Genomic DNA, 19668 nt, shown 5'->3' on the forward strand with positions numbered 1-19668 from the left:
CATTTCAGGAACTCAGAGTTTAGCTTTGATGAAGCTGGAGGCCAAAGATCAAAATTAGACTCATCTGGGTGGGCTAAGGTTCAGTCTCATCTGATACATGTGTCTTTCCACAACACTTACCACCTGACAGAGTTATAAAGCCTGTCCTTGCAGTGTTCTCAGGAAGAAATGAAATATTGCTGCAGAGATGGAAAACAAGAACAGGATATTTTAAAGATTTCCCCAATAATGCAGAGGGCACCTAGACTGAGACTGGAGACGTGCAGAGGATAGAATCTGAATTTTATGAGGGATTTCAAAATTTTGACAGTGGTATTTAAAAGGGGGGTATATAAAGAAAGTTTTTAGATTTTGATATAAGAAAAATCTGAAAAAATCTGCCAGGACATTTCAAATGTATATTTCAACAGAGCCAGAATACGTGAAGTATTTTGTAATATTTTCTTCTATAAAATCCATCACTGAAAAATTGAAATTAAACAAAAATACCAAGCTTCCCCCCCCCCCAAAAAAAAAAAAAAAAATAATACTGAAACATGATGACTCACTCTGTATTTGTCTAAAGCAAAATTCCAGAAAAATCAATGGTTTCATGAAGCATTCTGGTTCCCAAGAGAGTGCTTGTAATGAAAAGACCGTTCCTGTGGATGTTTCTCCATACAGCTCTGTTCAGCGTCAGATCAATATTCAAGGCTCTGGTGGCACTCAGTTCATTCCCTGTGGAGCTGCTAGACTAAGCCACTTTCTAGACAAACATCTTCCCCTAGGTATTTCCTTACTGCTTGCACCAGCTCTTCTCAGGCGACTTGGAAAGTGGTATGTCTATCACTCTTCTAACTTCTCTTTGTTTTTTTCCTCCCTTCTTCTTCCCTTCCCGCTCTCCTCCAGGAACCTTCTGCATCATTTCACTGTGCACGTGCGTGGCTGGAATCAACTTTGAGCTCTCCCGCTACCCCCGCTACCTGTACGGACTTCCCGACGACATCAGCCATGGCTATGGCTGGTCCATGTTCTGTGCGTGGGGGGGCCTGGGCCTCACTCTTATCTCTGGCTTCTTCTGCACTCTGGCCCCTTCTGTCCAACCTGTCCCCAGGACCAACTGCCCCAAATCTAGACCTGAGAATGGGACAGTGTGCTAAAACAAATAGCAAACAAATACACACACACACACACACACACACATATATATATGTCTATGTATATGTATACCTATACATGCATATATATGTATATATAATTATATATATATAATCTCAAATTAATGCCAGTGCCAAGGTAAAGCTGAGTCCAACATGGCACTCACATGTCCACCGGACTCTGTGTTGCTTCGTTCTTTCTCACAGCGATGGGAAAGCTTTTCTCTCACATGGCTCTTCCATCCGACTCTTAACTTCAGCATCATACCTTAGAGGTCGAATGAACATATAGTTGCACCTGCCCACTGCCATTTGGGAAGGGGAACAGGGGGTCCGTGTGGGGGATCTGGAACCAGAAATCTGTACAGGACATGGAGGGTGGGTGGGAGGACAAAAGCCTGTCCATTGCAGCCAGAAGGGAAAATGCAAACAGCAAGTGAAAGAGCAAATCAAGCATTTCAGCCACCTCTACAACATACCTCCTCAAGGTCATTCCCAGAAACCCACCCACTTTCTTCTTCTTTCTTAAAACAAAATGACAGAAGCCTGCCCTGTCATTGGTTTTGGGCTTTTTTTGGTTTTGTTTTTGTTTTTCTTAAAACATAGAAAACAAAATGGACAGAACGTGTGGGGAAAAGCAGAAAAGCATTTTTTCTCTTTGCCTGCCAAACTTTAGAGAGAAGCAAACAAGTGAAAATATAATAATAATAATAATAATAATAATAATAAAGAGATCTAACAAAATAAAAACAGAAAGCGACAACAAAAAAACCAACTCCATGAGGACATCTCAGCGGACTTTCCAACAATGCGGTTTTAATCTTCCAGCTGCCTTACATCCAGGCTTACAACTGAGGCTGAACTGCTAACGTAAATGCAGCAGAAGGCCTTTTGAAAATGCTGTGATACATGTGTGTATAGATTTTTCTTCCCTCTTCTTTTATTTATTTTTTTTTAAGAAAACAAAAAATTTAAAACATTGCAATGTGATTGTCCACTAAGTCATCCATGCTGTGTTTGTGGCCCAAGACTGAGGCACCGCAACTACAGAAGCGTGAGGAAAGCTGTCAGGTCTGAGACGGCATGTCTCCTCTGGTGGATTTCAGGATGGTTTTTTTGTTTTCATGGAGCATCTAAAAAGTTCGGGATGGCGGATCCAAGGGAAGACTGACCAAGGAAAAGGGAGGTGGGGGAAGCCCTGACAGTTGTTCTTCCCAGATATCTGCTGGAGTGGGATTTCATCGAGTTTCCATTTTGGATGTTTAAGACAACGGGGCAAAAGCCATTGCCGAGGAGGAAAGGGCAGCTAATTTTTATAAGGGAGAAGTAAGAGACGCCTCTCATTGTGTTCATGTATGACAAATAAGACCTTCCCACATCTTGTCTTTGGAAACTGCCCTGGTTCACTGGACATCTCCACTCTCCATCTGGGAGAACTGTGCACAGATGGAAGCGAAAGGGTCAGATGCAGAGAACAGAGATCCATTTCCCATAAGTTCAAGTGTTGTATGATATAATTGCGAATCTGCAAATGTGACTTTCTCTCTTTTTTGGTCTTTCTCTTTTTCCTGCTGCTCCTCTTCTCTTTGTCTCCTTTTCCCCCTCACTCTGCTCTTCCCATTGTTCAGGTCATAGGTCCCAGAAGAGCTAAACGAACAGCTAAGTCTGCAGACGTGGGTGAATGCCAGTAGAGGAAGCGAAGTGTTTTGGCTGTGAGGGCAGCGGGTCTTTGCAGGGAACCAGTGGCTGAGCAGAAGGTGGGGAGGAAGGACCGAGGGTGTAACCAAAAGAAGTCTGAAGAGGCAATGGCTGAACGGCCGTATCCCGGAGCGAGGGTACCACTGGCAAATAAACATATAGGCAAAGGGAGACAGGGCAGAGAAAAAAGGCCTCCCCAGAATCAACCCAACCCAACATGCTCTTGATTCAGGGACAGTACCAGCAATCCTTTCTTACACGATAGCTGCATGCCATCGGTCCTCCTTTGTCAATAAGAAGTCATCCTCTATATCTAAAAATATCTCTCCAGGAGGCGGCAACCTGTTGAGACTGTGCCTGCTACACAGAAATGAAGGCATTAATTTCCAGGTCATGCCATTTAAACAGCTGGCAAGAAAAAGTATTTTGCTTAGTTAAAAAAATCAAACCAATGAATAATTCTTATGTAATACAATTGCACAGCCATTTTCCTTCCAGTCCTGCTTCCCCTCCCCTTACACTTCGTGTGATAGTGTTGCTTTATTAATAGTACCCAAAGAAATGAAGTTTATGGAGGGCATTTTGGAGTAGGGTAGATTTGGGTTTCTTTCATTCTCTCTCAACTACCTGGCTTTTGCTTTCTCATGTCTACAAATTCCCCAAACATGCCAATGCCAGCTGCCAAGTCAGTGTGTCGCCACTGAAGTGCCATCCTTGGCAGCTGAAGTTTCATCATTTCATTCTCCATTAGATGTGACCAGAGAAAGTATTTATTTGTTCATGTTGAAAATACAAGCCTTTTGAAGCTTCCTTTTTAAGTAGATTGGTTTATTTCTTTTTTCTGGAAAGATTTTCAAATAGAGTTGTTTTGGAAAGCTTTAAAACCGTTTGACTGTGCCTACTAGGTAAGGAGGCTGATGAACCATTGGACAGAAGAAGGAAATTAAAAATAAAAACAGCTCTTGGAAAGCTAAATGAAAATTGAAAGCAGAAAACCAGTAACTAAAAACTAAAAGAGACCTATAAAGAAATCTGTGATTTTTTTCAAAATTTGTGAAAAAACCTTCTCATTAAGATAATAATGCTTTAGGAAAATAACTGTTAGATTAAAACAGCTTTGAACGCAAACTTTGTTCTTCCTCTGCAGTGCTGAGTGTGATAGGATAGTTGTTTCATGTGAATACAGGTACCTGGAGTGACCCAGGCAAACTAAAGGGTGGAGGTATCTAGCTGGAGTCCACCATCAGGCCCTGTGCCATGGAAAGCAGTATGACAGCGTCTGTGATGATGTACCTTTGCATGGTCCGTGACTGTTTACAGCGTGTATTCTTTTACAGATACAGTTTTGAAAGAGGGCTAGCCATATGATTTAAAGAAATGGAAATAATTTTGCTGTTTTATGGCCTCTCAAAGTTTTCTTTCTGCAGCTGGCATGAAAATAGTTCTGCCTTGATGAAGTGTTCTCAGATGATGTTGGCTTACAAGCTGTATATGAGCCTGTGTGTTTGTCTGTGTGGCAACGGTGGAAGAGGGTTATGATTATTTTTATTTAGAACAGAAGAGTGTTAACCCTGGATCTTTGGGCCAGTTCTGTGATTTTCTACTTGCTATAGCATAGGCTCTGTAAGGTCTGTGTGGCTGTGAAGCATCTTAAAAACTATTGAAGTAAGTGTCTGAAGCAGCAGATGATCATATAACCTTAATCTCAAACTGGATGCCCAAATATTTCTCCAAACACCAGTTCTCTCATCTCTGCCTCAAGTAAGGGCAAAACCCCCTTGAGATATTGTGAATTTCCCTCCGTGCTACTCAGAGAACTGGAAGGAGCCCTATGTGCTTTGATACCCTTGAATGGGGCACATAGCCTCACCACGCTTTCTGTTGGCTCAGACTCTTCTTTAGAGCAGGATTGACTCAAAATACATCCAGATTCAAATTTGCAATCATTAGCGTCTCCGTCTATCCTGAGACAGAACACTCACATCTAGTCTGAGTTTCTGCATTTTGGGGAGGCTTTGAAATAATCTTTCTGAACAGAGATTCAAGCTTTTTGACTAGTGTGTCTTTTCTAGTTGGAGGAGCAGCTAATTAGAAATCTGCTAGCTGTGATCCTAACGTTAAGGGGCTTGATGCTGTCCCTCAGATCTGCTCTGGCAAAGTGCCTAAGCATGTGCTTTACTTGGAGCATGTGACTAATCCCCTTAACTTTGATAGACTTATTCACATGCTTAAAGTTAAGAATGTGTTTTCCTGGATGATGTTCAGCTTCCTGCAGAGTCCAGCCCCCGCTCTTGTTTTCCTATCCCCCCTTGTGGATAAAGTGACACTGCTGGCCTAGCCTGATGTACCAGTGGGTGATTGGTCTCCCTTTCCATGAGGTGGTAACACAGGATCCTGTAGCTGGCAGGCTCTTTCCTGCACATGGCCTGTCATGTTGCACTGCTGGGACAACACATCTCTATGCTCCAGAACTTCACTGCAGTGAACACAGATGTCACGAAATGCCAGTCCTAGGGGCGCAGGATGAATTGGCTCAACCACTGCGATCTGCAGGCTGAGGTTTTGTGTGTAGTGACTCTCGCTTCTTGTGCAGTGAAGCTGTCCTGTGACCGCAGCAAGTTAGCTACAAGGGGTTCTGCTGTCCATCCCCGCCGGGGCACTGCATACATGAGGGGGCTACATGGCAGGAGTCCATGTGCTCTGTATCTTACGGACTGTGTAGGACACCTTCTTCAAGCTAAAACTGTTTGCCTGTTAAAATTCCTGACTCATACTGGCCGCCTATATATATCATCTCTCCCTTCTCCCTCTCTGCAAACACAGAACTGATCTTCCCTAATCTAAACAGTACAGTCCCTGCACTAGTTGGACTTTTTTTTATATCTTTCATTCCACTCCAGGGACAGTCACAAGTGGATCACAAACCACAAGTGACCAGAGCAATTTCTTTAAAATATTGCTTCTGAAAAACGTCCATTACTTTTAAAAGTGTTATTCTAGCTGCAGTAACAAATGAAAGGAAAAAAAACCCCCACAGCTCTCAGAGTCCTCTAAACAGAGGATCCTCATCCTTCCAGGAGAGAATCATGAGAGCAGGTATTCTGCTTTCCTGTAGATGCAAGTCATTTGGGACCATTTTTAGCTATGGCATGTTAGCTGTGCAGTTCATTGGACAGTGGATAAAAACAGCGTAGGTGAAAGAAAGAATTGATATGCAGGGGGTATCTCAGATTCCCAAGCATTCTGGAAGACTGTGTCTCCGTGGTTGTCCATTTACCCACCATGCAGCACCTCCAAATCAGGCTCATCCCTGGAGCCCCACTGATAAGCAGAGCTCAGAAAAAAAAATCACTGTAATCTGTCCTTAATTCCTGAGTGCCAAGCTAACTGCCAGCAGTGAAATGGAGAGGAAATAATATGTTACCAAGTATAGTTTAAATAAAGACATACATTATTCGGGCTCTTTCTTCTGTGTGTCTCTACATAGCCCTATAAGGGCTATAGGAGTGCTCAGACACATTCACACAAACCAACACTGCATTTCCTTGCCCCCAGGTTTTTCAGTCTTTCATGGCCCGTACTGCTGTGCTCAGCCAGCCAGCGAGGGAAGACTCAAGGTGAAAAACTGAGACAGCTCTGAACGATTGCCAGGCACCACTGACAGACAAGAAGTAAAAAGTGTGCATGAAGCACAAACAGCACGTAAAGATTAGTGATGAATGAAATTCCAAGGTCAGGAACTGAGTTTCAAAAAAGCCTAAAGTTTGACTGCAAACTCCAGGCTGGATCCATAAGATCTTGCTTCTGCCAATCTAAGCTGAAAAATCATGAAACCAGAGCTTAGCTCAAAACTTACTGTTTTCAGGTACAGCCAGGAATATAATGCATCTGTTCCATAGTCTGTCGAAGTCCGTAGAATGCTTCCCCTTGGCTTCAGGAGGTTTGGATCAGGTGCCTTAGAAAACATTTTAGTGCTGTCGTGATTAACACTGAAAGTGAAATGTGTGCTTACACACTCACAATATCTAATCTTTGGCTTTAGTAAGAAACAGTCATCAGATGTCACACACACACACACAATTTAAGGTTTCCTGCCTGCCTGCCCCACTAATACCCCAATCCTACAGCTTTTTTCAGAGCCATAGTTAGAGACTGCAAACTTTTTAAAACAAATGACCTACTGTTGGTGCCAGGGGCTCTGACAACTCCCTGTTGACATCTGTGGGAGAACTGGAGCTTGATACAATGGTGTCATTTTAATTGCAGTTTGCCTTGCACGTGTTTAGATCTAACTTGGAGAAAGAGCCTAGATGACTGCCTCAATATATAGGCCACAAGAGGGAAATGAAATGCTGGTCACCTCTAGTAAAGCACTCCAGAATCACAGATCAATTGTCCTTCCTTGCTCAGGGAAGACTTGCAATGAAAATAATGGAGGCTTAGATAGGTTATCTCCAAGGGAAGGCAGGGGACTGGAAAAAAGGAAACCAAACAACAGTTGCTATAGGTCAAAATTGACGGCATTAGTAGCATTACATGAGGACAATCCAATGTCACCTGTAGTATCATCAGCAGAAACTGTCTGTCCCTCATAGGATTGCATTTTTATATTTTTCCTTCACTGATTAGCACGCCAGCAGAGTGGCTGAAAGCGACTTCAAAAGTTTTCTCGTGTAGGGCATATACACACAGACACCCTCACTCCCCTCCACACCCAGACAAACACACAGGTACATCCCACGTGATGTGGGTGCTAGTAAGCTGTAAACATGTGTACTAGAGAGAAAATACACAGCAAAATGAAGCATAATAGTTTGTTTTCTATTAAATCAGGAGTTACAATGCAATTCAGATGCCATCTGCATCCATGTTAGGTTGTGTGTGCAGACTGCATGGAAACTATCTGATGAAGAGACATGGGGAAGCATAATACAAGTGGGACAAACTGGTATTTGCCATCAAATGTATTAGAATATTTAGGAAAGAGTTGCCAGTGTTGTTCTGATCCCAGAGATGCAGGGAAAGGAAGCAGCTAAGACACAAATATGTGTTTCTTTCTGCCTATCTTGCCTTTGGGCAGGTACCTCCAGCAGAAGAGGAGGCAGTGAACAGCTCAGGGCAGAAACATCCTGAAACACTGCAGCAAGACTCTCCAGAGCTGACCATCAGTGCTCTTCAATACAGGGTTCCTATAGAACTACTTCTGATCCAGGCAGTCCCGAGCTTGCCATCCTACCTCCAAAAACACAGTTGTGTCCACAAGTCCTTACTGTCTTCTAGTGCCATAGACTGTGGTACTAACCACTTATTTGTGATATATACGGGTGTCGCTTTCTGAGTGTGTAAGGCTAAGGGAAAAAAAATCTGAAGTCCCATCAGAAGGACAGCCTTGGTATTCACAAGACTGATTCTCACAACCTGGTGTTGCAAGGTGCTTCTCAAACACAGATGGCCTCAGTCACAAGAGAAAAATCGCACCACATCACCTCCAAATCAGAAAACCTTTTGATCCCCTAGTGTAAAAATCCCACTGTGCCAAGAGGCAGCACCATGGCAGGACACTACTCGAGTCTTATTTCTGTTCTCTGCAGAGGGCTTGTGCGGGCTGTGGCAGCATGAAGATCGTTATTGCTGCTCGGCACAGTAGGGAGCTTCACAGCCCTGTGGCTCTGAGCCCTACCTGTGGCAGCAAGGCAAAGGAATACCTCTGTAAAGGCAATTCCTTCCAGTGGCCTTGTTATTTTGCCAGCTGGTCAGAAATACCCAAACAGTGAGAGCGATTCAGCGGTAGAAGAGATAGAGCCAAGTCTTCAAAAAGCTGTGTGACCTGCGGGTTTTGCCCCAGTTTCAAAGTGATGTAGACACCAAGGAGGATGAATTAGATACAGTTCAATCTCCTGGGGCCAGCCACAGAAAAAAGCCTCAGCATCCAATTCCTCCTTAGACAGTGAACAGAAGTAAAACACTAAATGCCTTTGGTGCCTACATATATTTTTTTAAAAATATATGCTCCTAATTTGCTTAAGCTCTTGTGACATTTTATCTCAAGAATAGTTTTCATCTGACTGTAAAGCATAAGGCTGTATTTTTTTGTGAAGGGTTATTCATTAACAATATAGATCATAAGAAAAAGGCTTGAGTAATCAGAACAATAAAATAAAAGTGCAGCCTTAGACTATTCAGTTAGGGTGTACTGAATTATTTATAACTCCTGGGCACCAACAACAATCACAGACATCTAATTTAAACTGTTACTATTTTTACTCGGCAATTTCCATCACTTAGAGTGTTTATATTCATGTATTTGTTGTTTGATCTTTTGCAGGACAAAATTTCCCCTACTTAAACAGAAAAGCATATTTGGGGACTTTTGAAGATATTTTTCTGCAGTAACTTTATTTTTCTGCAGTAACTTAAATTATTTTAAAGCATTTTGAGGCCTAATATGACAGACATTAGAACTTTCAAAGCTGTAAAATGTACCTAAAATGGGCTTGAACTTTCAGTTCTTTCTCAAGTAAAATTCCCTTTGATTACAGGTCATTGGAGTCAATGGGAAAATTGCTTCATTAACAGCTGTAAGACTAGGTCCTATTTATTGTGTATATGTGGTGAGGGGACTTATGTGAGGGGGCTGTACTTATATGTCAGCCCACTTAAGGATCTTTTGCGTAGACACAGGAACAGTCACTACTAAGTGTCTCCAACTTTATACCAACCTCTTTTTGCAAAAAACAGCCATTATACATGTGTGTGGCTGAAATATTGCAGTGGTAAATCTAGCCCATAGGCTGACACACATATACATGTATATATGTATATATATGTGTATATATATTTGTAAATTTATGAAAAATGTCCATAGCTTCATGATTGCCTGAAATAACCTGAGGTTGATGTACAGAATTTCAGGCAAAGGACTGTTTCTTTTTCACAATCTTCATATGTATCTCAGTTTTAAATGAAAGCAAAGTTAAAAGTACTATTTCCCAGGAAAATCCTCATTCCACCATTGTGCCAGCTGGGGAAGGGTACCACACTAAAGTCAGCAGCATGCACATCCACACACATATATCCAAGCATAGGACTGGGTCTCGAGGGTTTTTTAAGGAAAAGAAATGGACTGGAAAAGCCACGGCAGAATTTCTGTTCCGCATTAGCTCTATCAACAGACTCACTCACGCTTCATTAAGAGGCCCTTTGTACAGGTGCCGTTCTTCTGCACTAGGTGTACGTTCGTGAGGAGCACCGTTGTGAACGAAGTCAAGCTACGTGAAGGCCTGGATTTTCTGACCTGCACTCATCCGCATTAACCTTAGGCACTTAACGGAGCTCTTCATGTTAATGGGCTCATCTCCTTTGGTTTCTTGTGTAGTTAATAAAGAAAGACAGTAGTTTCTAGATGGTCAACCAGTAAAAATGACATCGAAGTCGGCTTTAGAAGTTCCCTCTCACTCTGCAGAGTGACCACTCACCTATCTTGCGTGGTCCCAAGATCTTAAAAGATCTTAAACCGTGGTGAGATGAATCAGGGACCTAGTGCAGAAGAACATCCATATGGAGATCAGCCATGGCCCTGTGCTTCAGCTGCATGGCCTGGCTGACCATGCAAAACAGAGGTGTTAATTGTGGAAGACTGTTGGAACAAAAGGAGATGTTCATGGCAGCCTTCCCCTGCCAAATTGCAACATGACTCCAAATGATAGGGCTCGCATCAGCCCTTGGAAATGCACGTAAGGTGAGTTCCTCGAGGTAGTCTCCAGGCATAGACTACTGGGTGCTCCATTCAATGCTGGAGATCAGAGATCTTTGGTCTGAACTCTTCACCTTTCTCTGCCAGTCCTGGGCGTTGCTAAAGCAGTTCAAGGAGTGAATTTACATCCTAAAAGTTTGAATGGCTGAGCTGTTTGAAGGTTACTTTCTTGCTCTGTCCCCAAACTGGCCTGAAAAAAGTCATCTAGCTGGTAGAAATAATCATCAAATTCTCCTCTAAGGTACACTCTGTGTAGTTTCATATTTTTTTCCCTATGTTAATAACTGCTTTACAAACTGTTTACATGGAGATTAAAGAGATTGCAGTTTCATCCCTTATTGTTGGGATTATAGTTGTCCTCAGAAAAAAACAACCTGAGGACTCAACAGGAGAATGAACCGTGACTGCATTATTCAGAAAGCTGCTCTGACAAGGCTGAACGTACATCTCCATCTCATGGTGAGAGTCTCTCAGAGCCAAAATTTGGAATCACATATTAAAAGCAAGTCTGTCTGGAAGGACCAGTGATTTAATCCAGTATAAGAATTCAGGAGGTCTTACATATTCCTATATTTTACCTGAATAAAACAAACACAGTCAGAGGAGTGGGAGAATTAAACTGATTTCTGTAAACTCCAGAGCTAAGTGAACTTTGAATGTTGTGCCAAGGTGTGGTCACTACTATTTATTTCTACGGGTAAATGTAAGTCAGTAACTTGATAATCTTCACCCATCTCTCAGAACGACTTTATTTTTTAAAATACTGTTAAGGTTATGACAAGAGGGACTTTAGCTGGCCTGCAGGGACCTGTAAAGTACAAATTCAATACTGTGTACCAGTACTTAGGGAAAGACTTTAGCGAGAATGGGGAAGATAAAGCTGAGTTGCAGGGATCAAAAGTTATTTTTCAGCATGGCATCACCTTGACCAAGCTGTCCCGTTTCATCCTGACATTCCTCTCCTGTTCTCCCTTTCCCTTTTTTGAGGAATCAGACATGTGCCCCTCTCTCCCTCTCTTCCTTTTCCTCCCTCTGTGTGAGAATATAGAGATGCTTCCTGTAAAGACGTTTTTCTCTAAATCCCATTCCATACCAACTCTTGCATACGTGACTGTTTTGTTATTTGAGATGTCTGTGAAAAAGAAATAAAGGCTTTAAGGGTGAATTCTGGAAATAAGGAGCTTGAGAATAAATCAAATTTAAGGATGCAGCACCATTTTCTGCATGATTTTTCAGACTGTTCCTAAATTCTCGTCATTGCCCTCCTGCCCTTCCTCTCTGTGAGACAGATGAGGAGGGTTCTGGGATGTGGGACTCTCAAAGGTTGCTCGTTTCGTTGTCAACTCACTGTGCCCCATAAGGGTTTTGCAGACTTTTCAGAGTTTTACTGTCAAAGGAAACCTCCTTTTCAAAGGTGACAAAGTCAATGTGCAACACTGTGTGGGAGGAGGCTCTAAAGGGTGATTCTGTCCCAGTTCATCTTTCTTTCCCGTATCTTTACAACAGCGCTGCGTGTCCAGCCATGCACACTCTCCTCGCTGCCAGGCTGACTTTGCCAAGGGTGCAGCTTGCCAAGGGAGGCCTGCCTGGCCCCTCAGCCCCATGCTGCACTTGGATTATCTTCTTGGATAATCTTCCGCTTTCTCTTAAAACAGAACCGTCTCACCTGCTAATGAAAGCCATAACCTGCTCCTGCGATGCTGCAGCAGGGAGAGAAGGCACAGCCTCCCGTGGGACAGCAGCAATGCCTGGCACTGGGGTGATCCGAGGCAGTAGGCAGGAGGAGGGATGGAGCTCACATGGCCACCTCACATCAGAGAGCTAAAGCATCACCTTGCCCTGCCAGCTCCACCGTGCCGCTCACGAACCACTCAGCCAGTTCAGAGGGTGGGTCTGACTCCTCGCTGACTCAACTCCTATGGCAAAACATGGCCAGGCTGTGTGAAGGTACTAGCGTTTTGCACAAAGGTCAGTGAGAAATGAGACTCGCTGGACTCTTGTCCCCACACAGCAGGTACATCTCAGGCAGATATTTGCTCTTTAGGATTTCTTCTGCCACAAGTAATATTCACCCTAGTCATGAGCTGCCACACTGGCCAAAAGTTTTTGGAAGGTTCCCTTTCCTTGGCTCCTTCATTGGTCCTTTTTTCCTTAAGAAGCATCTTCTTGCTCAGAAGAAATTAAACAACTCCCATAACCATCCTTTGGTGATGACAAAAGTCACAGTCACCACTGTCTCCAATTGACACTTTGAGAGGCTTAGGATAATAATTCACTTAAATGCTTGTGAATTGAAGTACGTCAGCCCTTTTCTAGGACTTTCCCAAGTAAAATGAGATGACTGGTACAAGACATTTGTCAATGAGATGCATCTTGGCCAGATGTTTATGTTTCCTCTAAGTGCAGTACACACGTATCAAAGCTGGATTAAAAAAGACCTAGAATGCCACAATACTCAGGCATAATCAGAGAAATGCATTCATACGTTGCATTTATCTGGCATATTTTCTCTTCAGAAAATTTTACAGGTATAAGTCACACCAGACCTGTCTCAGGCAGGTTTGTATTATAGCCATTGTAGAGATGGGAAGCCAAAAGCCTGGCAAAAGACCTGATGCTTAGTGGTTTGATGCCCCCTTGCAGCTTCTGCTAGCTGCAGGTGGAGTCTTCTGTTTTCAGCACTTCTTAAAATCCAGACTGTAGCTGGTTTATCCAAATCTGCAATGGTTTAAATGTGAAAGCCAGGATTAGAACACTCAGGATCCTGACTTCATCAGAGCACTGCTACAGAGCTTTGATCCCACAAAGCACTTGCCCAATTTCGAGCATGAATGTCACACTAATGATGTTATTGCCATGCTTAAAGCTAGGTACATGCCTAATTGCTTTGCTAGGTTGGGAATTACATTGAAATATATTAAACTAGCATATTTAGAACATCCAAAAATGTTTCAATTTCTGGAATTTTTCAGGCATTGTCAAGGATATTTGAACTGTGTATGCAGCCGCTCAACCAACTGGACCACTTTTTAGCCAATTTGCGCAGAGTTTAATGCATATAATAAAAAAAATAAGAGTTTGTGTAGTAACATCCAGTTGTCAGAAGTAATTGAGACTGGCATGTCCTGTGAGGTTCAGACTTCAGTGCTGCTGCAAGAGGCAAAGTGGCTCCTGCAGCCATCGGTGCTAACGATACATCAACAATAAGTGACTATTACGTTAGGCTGTTCTGGTAAGATGTGAGTGTGGTGGCTAATTTCACAAGTAATGTGACATCTTATCAATGTATTGTACTTTTCCATTTCTTCCTGTAAACTGTTGCAGGAGAGGTGAACAGAGGTTGTTTAAACATGAAACAAACCCAAACTTCTTGTTCCTTTAATCCAAGGTGCTAATCTGCAGACCCATGGGTGTTCATGTACATGCATTGGTGTTTGCTCAACCATGGCCCTGAAGGATCATTTTAGTGGCAGCATTGAGATCAGGGAGCTAACAGGGGGAAAGAACAAACCCCTGTAACTTCGAAAGACAAAAGTTGCAGAAAGCATCACAACTGCCGAAAAACTGGCTACATATTACAATTTTCCTTTTGTTTTGATTTTGTTTGCTTTTGGTTTTATCCAGATTGGCAAAGAATACTGTATTTCCATTGATTAAAATCTTGTCTGGTAACTAACTAAAGAACTTGTTCATGGAAAATTTAAAAATAAATAAGTAAACTGTCAGTTGTGGAATGTAAACTGATTAAACAAATAAAAAAAATCATGTTGTGTGTTTTAAGCGGCTGTGTCTGCTTGTGTCAGGAGCAAGGCTGGACACCTCTCACCATCCCCAGATGAAGGATGAAGGACAAAGAGCAGAACTGGAAGGTGGGTGGCCTCTGAGCAATGGGGTACTGGAAATGCTCTGTTAAAACTGTTAATAATAATGATTGGATGGCTTCTGATCAGAAACACTGCAGGAAACATTAGAAACACAACCAGTATCTCAGCCTGACTATTTATGAAGAGGGTTTTCTGCCAGTCATAGAAGGGATTGATTCCTCCTGGAGCCTTGGGAACTGCATGTACTCTAACACCATTAATCCTTTCTGGAGCCACCTAACATGTCGAAGTCTGTGGCTTGATTGAAATGTGTAGAGACATCGCAGTAGTTTAGCCCCCACCTTCCTCCAGTAAATAAACAAAACCAAATATGAAATACAGCCTTTCGGGTTTCCAGTGCTCGGCTGTAAAGGCTTCAGGAAACCTGGCAAGCACAACGCTGCACTGATATTAGTGCTTCCTCATTGCACTTGTATCCTCAGGACAACAACAGCGAATTAGACATACATTTTCTATGCAGCCTTGAGTGTGCAACTAAAGCCGGGCTGCAGGTATCCCAGGTTGAACATGCAAGGATCTTTCACAACAAATGTAAATGTAAAAAAACCCTACCCCAAATGTATAAAAAGAAATTAAGAGGAATGGGCAGAAGTGCTTTCAGCTGTCCCAGCAGAGGAAAAGCAGAAGAGTAGGTCAAAGAGAAAACCACAACTTTTTAATTTTTTAATCAATGAGTTTTAAATTAATTTGCCTAGAACTAAATTGTTTCAAAAAATGCAGGCAAGGTATGTTTAAAATGTGATTATTTTGTTGGGTATGGTGTTAAATATTGAACTTGTCTGTTTTTTTACCTGATTCAGCAGTTGTACCTATCAAGATCTGACAGTCAAATATAAGAAGGCACCTAAAACATCCTGCCAGGTGGCACATTTTTCTAGCTGATGGTTCTTCCCAAGCTGACTAGTTTTTAACAACAGACTTTGGGCTGTAGCAACAACAGTCTCCTGCAGTTCTCCGGGTGGACTCCTTCCTGCCCCCAAAGAGGTGCTGTCTAAAATATCAACTGCAGTAAGGAACCAAATGAAGGGTCTGAATGGAGAGGCATAAAAGGGAATTCTCTGTCAAAAACCTCATTGGTACTAGCATAAATTCCTTCGCCTCTTCCCTGTCACTAATGGCTCAGTGACATCAGAAATCTTGGGAATATACTAAACTCAGAACTTGGAGGATGTACCTATTTTTGCCACATTTTGAGTGAAATTGCTTGTATTACCAGTACTTATGACCTGCCTGCTCCTGCAAATAAAGTCTGTGGGGTGAAGCAGAGAGCAGGAGGGAGAAAGAGCCGGCTGGAGGCTGCTGAAGCTGCAACCCTCCCAAGGCAAATGAAGAGTGAAGGCTGTACAGTGGTGTGTCGGCACCATGGGGGATTAAAACTCATTTGATTAAAAGTCTCTTCTTCTTGCTTACCCTCGCCTGTGCCTCCAGGCACAGCCACCCACCCAGCCGTCCTCATCTGCTTACTGACACCTCTGGTTTAGCAGTAAATGCTGGTGGTAGGGGCAGCTCAGGTCTTTGCTCTCTGCCATCAGCAGAGGCAATGCGATTCATTGGTGCTAAAAATGGAAGCGTGCAGATCTCACTTTGTGGCAGGGGAGAAAGCAGGTGCTCTCTTTTGTGGCAGCAATGGCAGGGAAAGCCTCGGGAATGTGGCCGCTGGGACAGAGGGCTCAGCTGCTCAGTGCTTGTGCAGGGAAGGGGAAGAAGAACGTGAACTGAAGGAGCTGGCTGCTGCTTGAAGGTAGAGCTAAAGAGGCCATCGTGGAAGCGTCTGCACTGCAGAAAGAGAGTGGCCTCACTTCAGGAAAGATTTGTACATAGAACGCCAGGTTTGCATTAGCTACACGAGGGCTGAATTTTAACCCCCCAGTGTGCTGGTGCTCCCTGCAGTGCCTGGGCTGCCCAGCCCTGTTGCTGCAGGCTCCACGGTGCTTTGCCCGCTGCTGCTCACTTCTTGGGGTCCAGCCCTCTGGCACAAGGGGAGATGCCATAGCACCACACAGGAGCCTGCAGTCCGACTAGACAAAGCAGGCAGAGAGCAAGAGAAGGGAAGACTCATTAACTTCGCCAAAGAAGACATGGAGAACAGAGGGATTTGAATAACTCAACATCACACAAGCTGCCTGTGGCAGAGCAGGGGCTTGCTGTGCCCTTGTTAGCTGTCTCAGTCGGGAAGGCAAGGGCTGAGGCTGCCTTGCATGGACACTGCTTCCCTGCCATGCCGGCACCCGCACTGGGCAGCTCACCATTTGGGGAGGGTAGCAGGAGTGCCCATCTCTCATGTCCAACTCCCACTTCAAATTAGCACTATCACACCCAAAGATACCTCCGTCTACTCAAGACTCCACCTAGTCATGAAGGGAAGTAACTACTGACTGACTCAGGAAAGAAAGTAGTGAATATTTTGAGAATTAGGTTTAGGAAATCTACCTTTGGCTTCTTCTGCAACACAGTGGGGCCTTGGCAGATTGAATGGAGGGACAGGGGGCAACAACTCCAGCTCTTCAGAGCAATGAAATCCCTTGCTCTGCCCCTGAGCAGCACATCAAAGCACAGCTTTCCCTTTGCTTTGGGTATCTCCTAATGCTTTGTGCCCACACAGGAATAAGGACCCTCTCGCTGAAATACAATTGCTGTTTCAGAGGCAGGATAATCTCATGGTAACCTTTCTTGTCAGAAGCGCATGATAACTGCAGCAGACCGGGGCTGCATGGGGTGAGGATGCTGGTAATGAAATGCTTTCATAGCTCGACACTCATTATTCCATTACCTTATTGGGCTCTTCCCCAGGGGCCCTCTAAAGAGTCACGGCTGAGCTCTTTTCCTGCAGAGACCAAAACCAGGCCACCTAACAAGCTACATTTACTAAAATTTTCACTCTCCCTGCTCAGGGGGAGGGTGGTCTTGTTCATTTGCATCAGACAGAAGTGGAAGAACTATGCCAGCTCAGCTATGATTTTATCAGCCTGCTAACCCATGCCAAACAAAGCAATCGGCCTGTCACCAGCCAGGAGTGACAGAGGCTGCTGCCACCACAAAGCTCAGCACGAAGGGGCCATACTTGCCCCAGGGTCCCCAGCAGGCTTCAACCGCCATCTCTCTGCTACCCTGCATCTGCTGTAAACTTGCAAAGGTTGAACACTGACCATTTCTTTGCAGGAAGCCGCACTTTCCCTTTGACTGCTTAATTCCCTGCAATTTCTTCCCATCCTCAGATAAACCCTTGGCCTTCTCAATTCTGAAATTCAAAGTGGTCATCACTGGGAGCGAGGACCTCACCTGGAGCTGGCTGCTCAGAGTGAAGCCTGCCTTAGCCGCGATAGCAAAGCCCTCTGACAGAGCTCAGCTCTTTACCAGGAAATGAGCCGGTGGCCCAAGGGCATGCCCAGCAGCGTGAGAGCTGTACTGCCCACAGACACAGTCGGAGAGAGGTCACAGACACTAGGCCATCATCTTCCCCTGCTCAATACCCCGGAGACAGCCCTTTCAGTCAGAGGTGGTGGTAGGTATTTCAGGAGGTATTAAACAGGAGAACTGGAAGCACTAGGCATCTTGCTTTGGCTTTTGCTCACTGTTCACAGTGTTATATGGCAGAATGCATGCCAGAACACAAAGGGAGAAATAAGCCGTGCCATTAGAAGAATGTGATTTGGAAAAGCAGAGGCAACCAAAGGGTGAGAGAAGGGAATAAAATGCACAGGTGAAGTCTTTATAGCGACAGTCAGCACTGGGAGTTGGCCATATGTATTTGAAACCGCTATGCACAGAAAGCTGGTTAGTACTTCAATGCCTTCTGATGGCTAAATAAACTTCAAGTGAGCACACACATGCATGCACACATGCAGACACACGTGCAGCCTCAACTGGCAGGTAAAACACAAAACAAAACTGAATATCAATCTTCACAGCAAGGCAGATTTCCTTCTCTTCTGTTACGTTTTCTTACAAGCTTCCTGCAAACCTGTCACAGAAAAGGAGACTGAGAGTGAAACAAATTGCTCTGTGCATTAAACAAAGCCTTGACTTTTCAGTTTCACATTTGGGGTGTCTCCAACAGGCTGCAGTTTCTGCTTCATTTAACCTAGCTTGTTCCCTTTTGGAGTTCTCAACCCACCATGTTTGTGGCAAGAAGTACCACGTGCTGAGGTTTATAAGGAGCTTTCATTCAGAACAGGTGACTGCTGAGTCCTCCCTTCTGTCAGACAGAAGTTCACGCATTACCTTGCATTTCTCATCTCTTCCCAGCTGCCAATTTTCAAAATTAGAAATCTAAATATTACTGAGACTTCTAATGTTCCATCAAACTTGTTTGCAAGTAGCCAGTGGATTCAAAAGTTGATGTGGACAGATGGGAAGACATGAAGTGACAGAATCTTCATTTCCTTAGGAAACAGGTCTAAAAACATTATGTTCAAAGTTCAGCTTTTTCTGTGAAGAAGCAGTTTCCTGGGAGGCCCAGCCAAGCCAGTGGACACAGGTGGCAACAGCAGCTCTGTGTCCTGGGTGACACTTTTGCCCATCACAGCTGTCATTGCTGTTCCTGCCTAAGGTTCATCTCGTTGGCTCTTCCTTTCAGCTGGGAGGCTCTGTGGTTTTGAGATCTTTGCTCTGGGTCTGAGCCCTGAAAAAGGAGCCCACCAGGGGGGATGATACAGAAACACTCGTGGTTGGAGCAGAGATCCACGTTGTCTGAGGCAGGACCTGAATGCTCCCAAGATAAACCTGGCAAGTTGAAGCATATCTGAAGAGACGGGAAGATGCCCTGAGCGAAGCTGTGTCTCAGGATGGGCAGCCAGCCAGGCTTTCCTCCCCCCCCTAGCTGTAACAGCGCCATCCTGAATGGCCTTGCAGGAAACCTTGCAAGCCACCTGTCTGCCTTGTTTGCCCACCAGTAAGCAGGGATGGAGGCTAACATCTGTAAGAGCTTATTGTGAAGGCTACTAAGGTAGTGCTGCTAGAAAAGTTGCCAGGTGGCATAGTCCCATTCTGTACAAAACAGTCCCAGAGCTGCCTTTTCACCATTTTGCCAGTAACAACAAATTAATTTTCACCAACCTTGCGACTTCTCTGGAGAGCTAGATGCGAGTCACACATTTATTAGTAACATGCTCACCTATTATTGAACACAGAGTGTGCTGATGCAGCCCAGCGGCTCGCAGGACTCAGTAACAGGGGTGCAGGAGGTCACGCACCAGCT

General features: G+C 44.0%; 1 protein-coding gene across 1 annotated transcript in view; it reads left to right on the forward strand.

The window, feature by feature from the left end:
- Nucleotides 1-14319, forward strand: part of TMEM178B (transmembrane protein 178B) — a 236826-nt gene extending 222507 nt beyond the window's left edge. Inside the window, exon 4 of the mRNA XM_055808915.1 lies at nucleotides 889-14319. Within this exon, the coding sequence (XP_055664890.1) occupies nucleotides 889-1139 (251 nt within the window). The 3' untranslated portion in view covers nucleotides 1140-14319. The remainder of the gene's footprint in view (nucleotides 1-888) is intronic.
- The last annotated feature ends 5349 nt before the right edge of the window (nucleotides 14320-19668 follow it).

This window comes from Falco peregrinus, chromosome 6 (genome assembly GCF_023634155.1).
Source record: "Falco peregrinus isolate bFalPer1 chromosome 6, bFalPer1.pri, whole genome shotgun sequence".
Taxonomy (NCBI): Eukaryota; Metazoa; Chordata; class Aves; order Falconiformes; family Falconidae; genus Falco; species Falco peregrinus.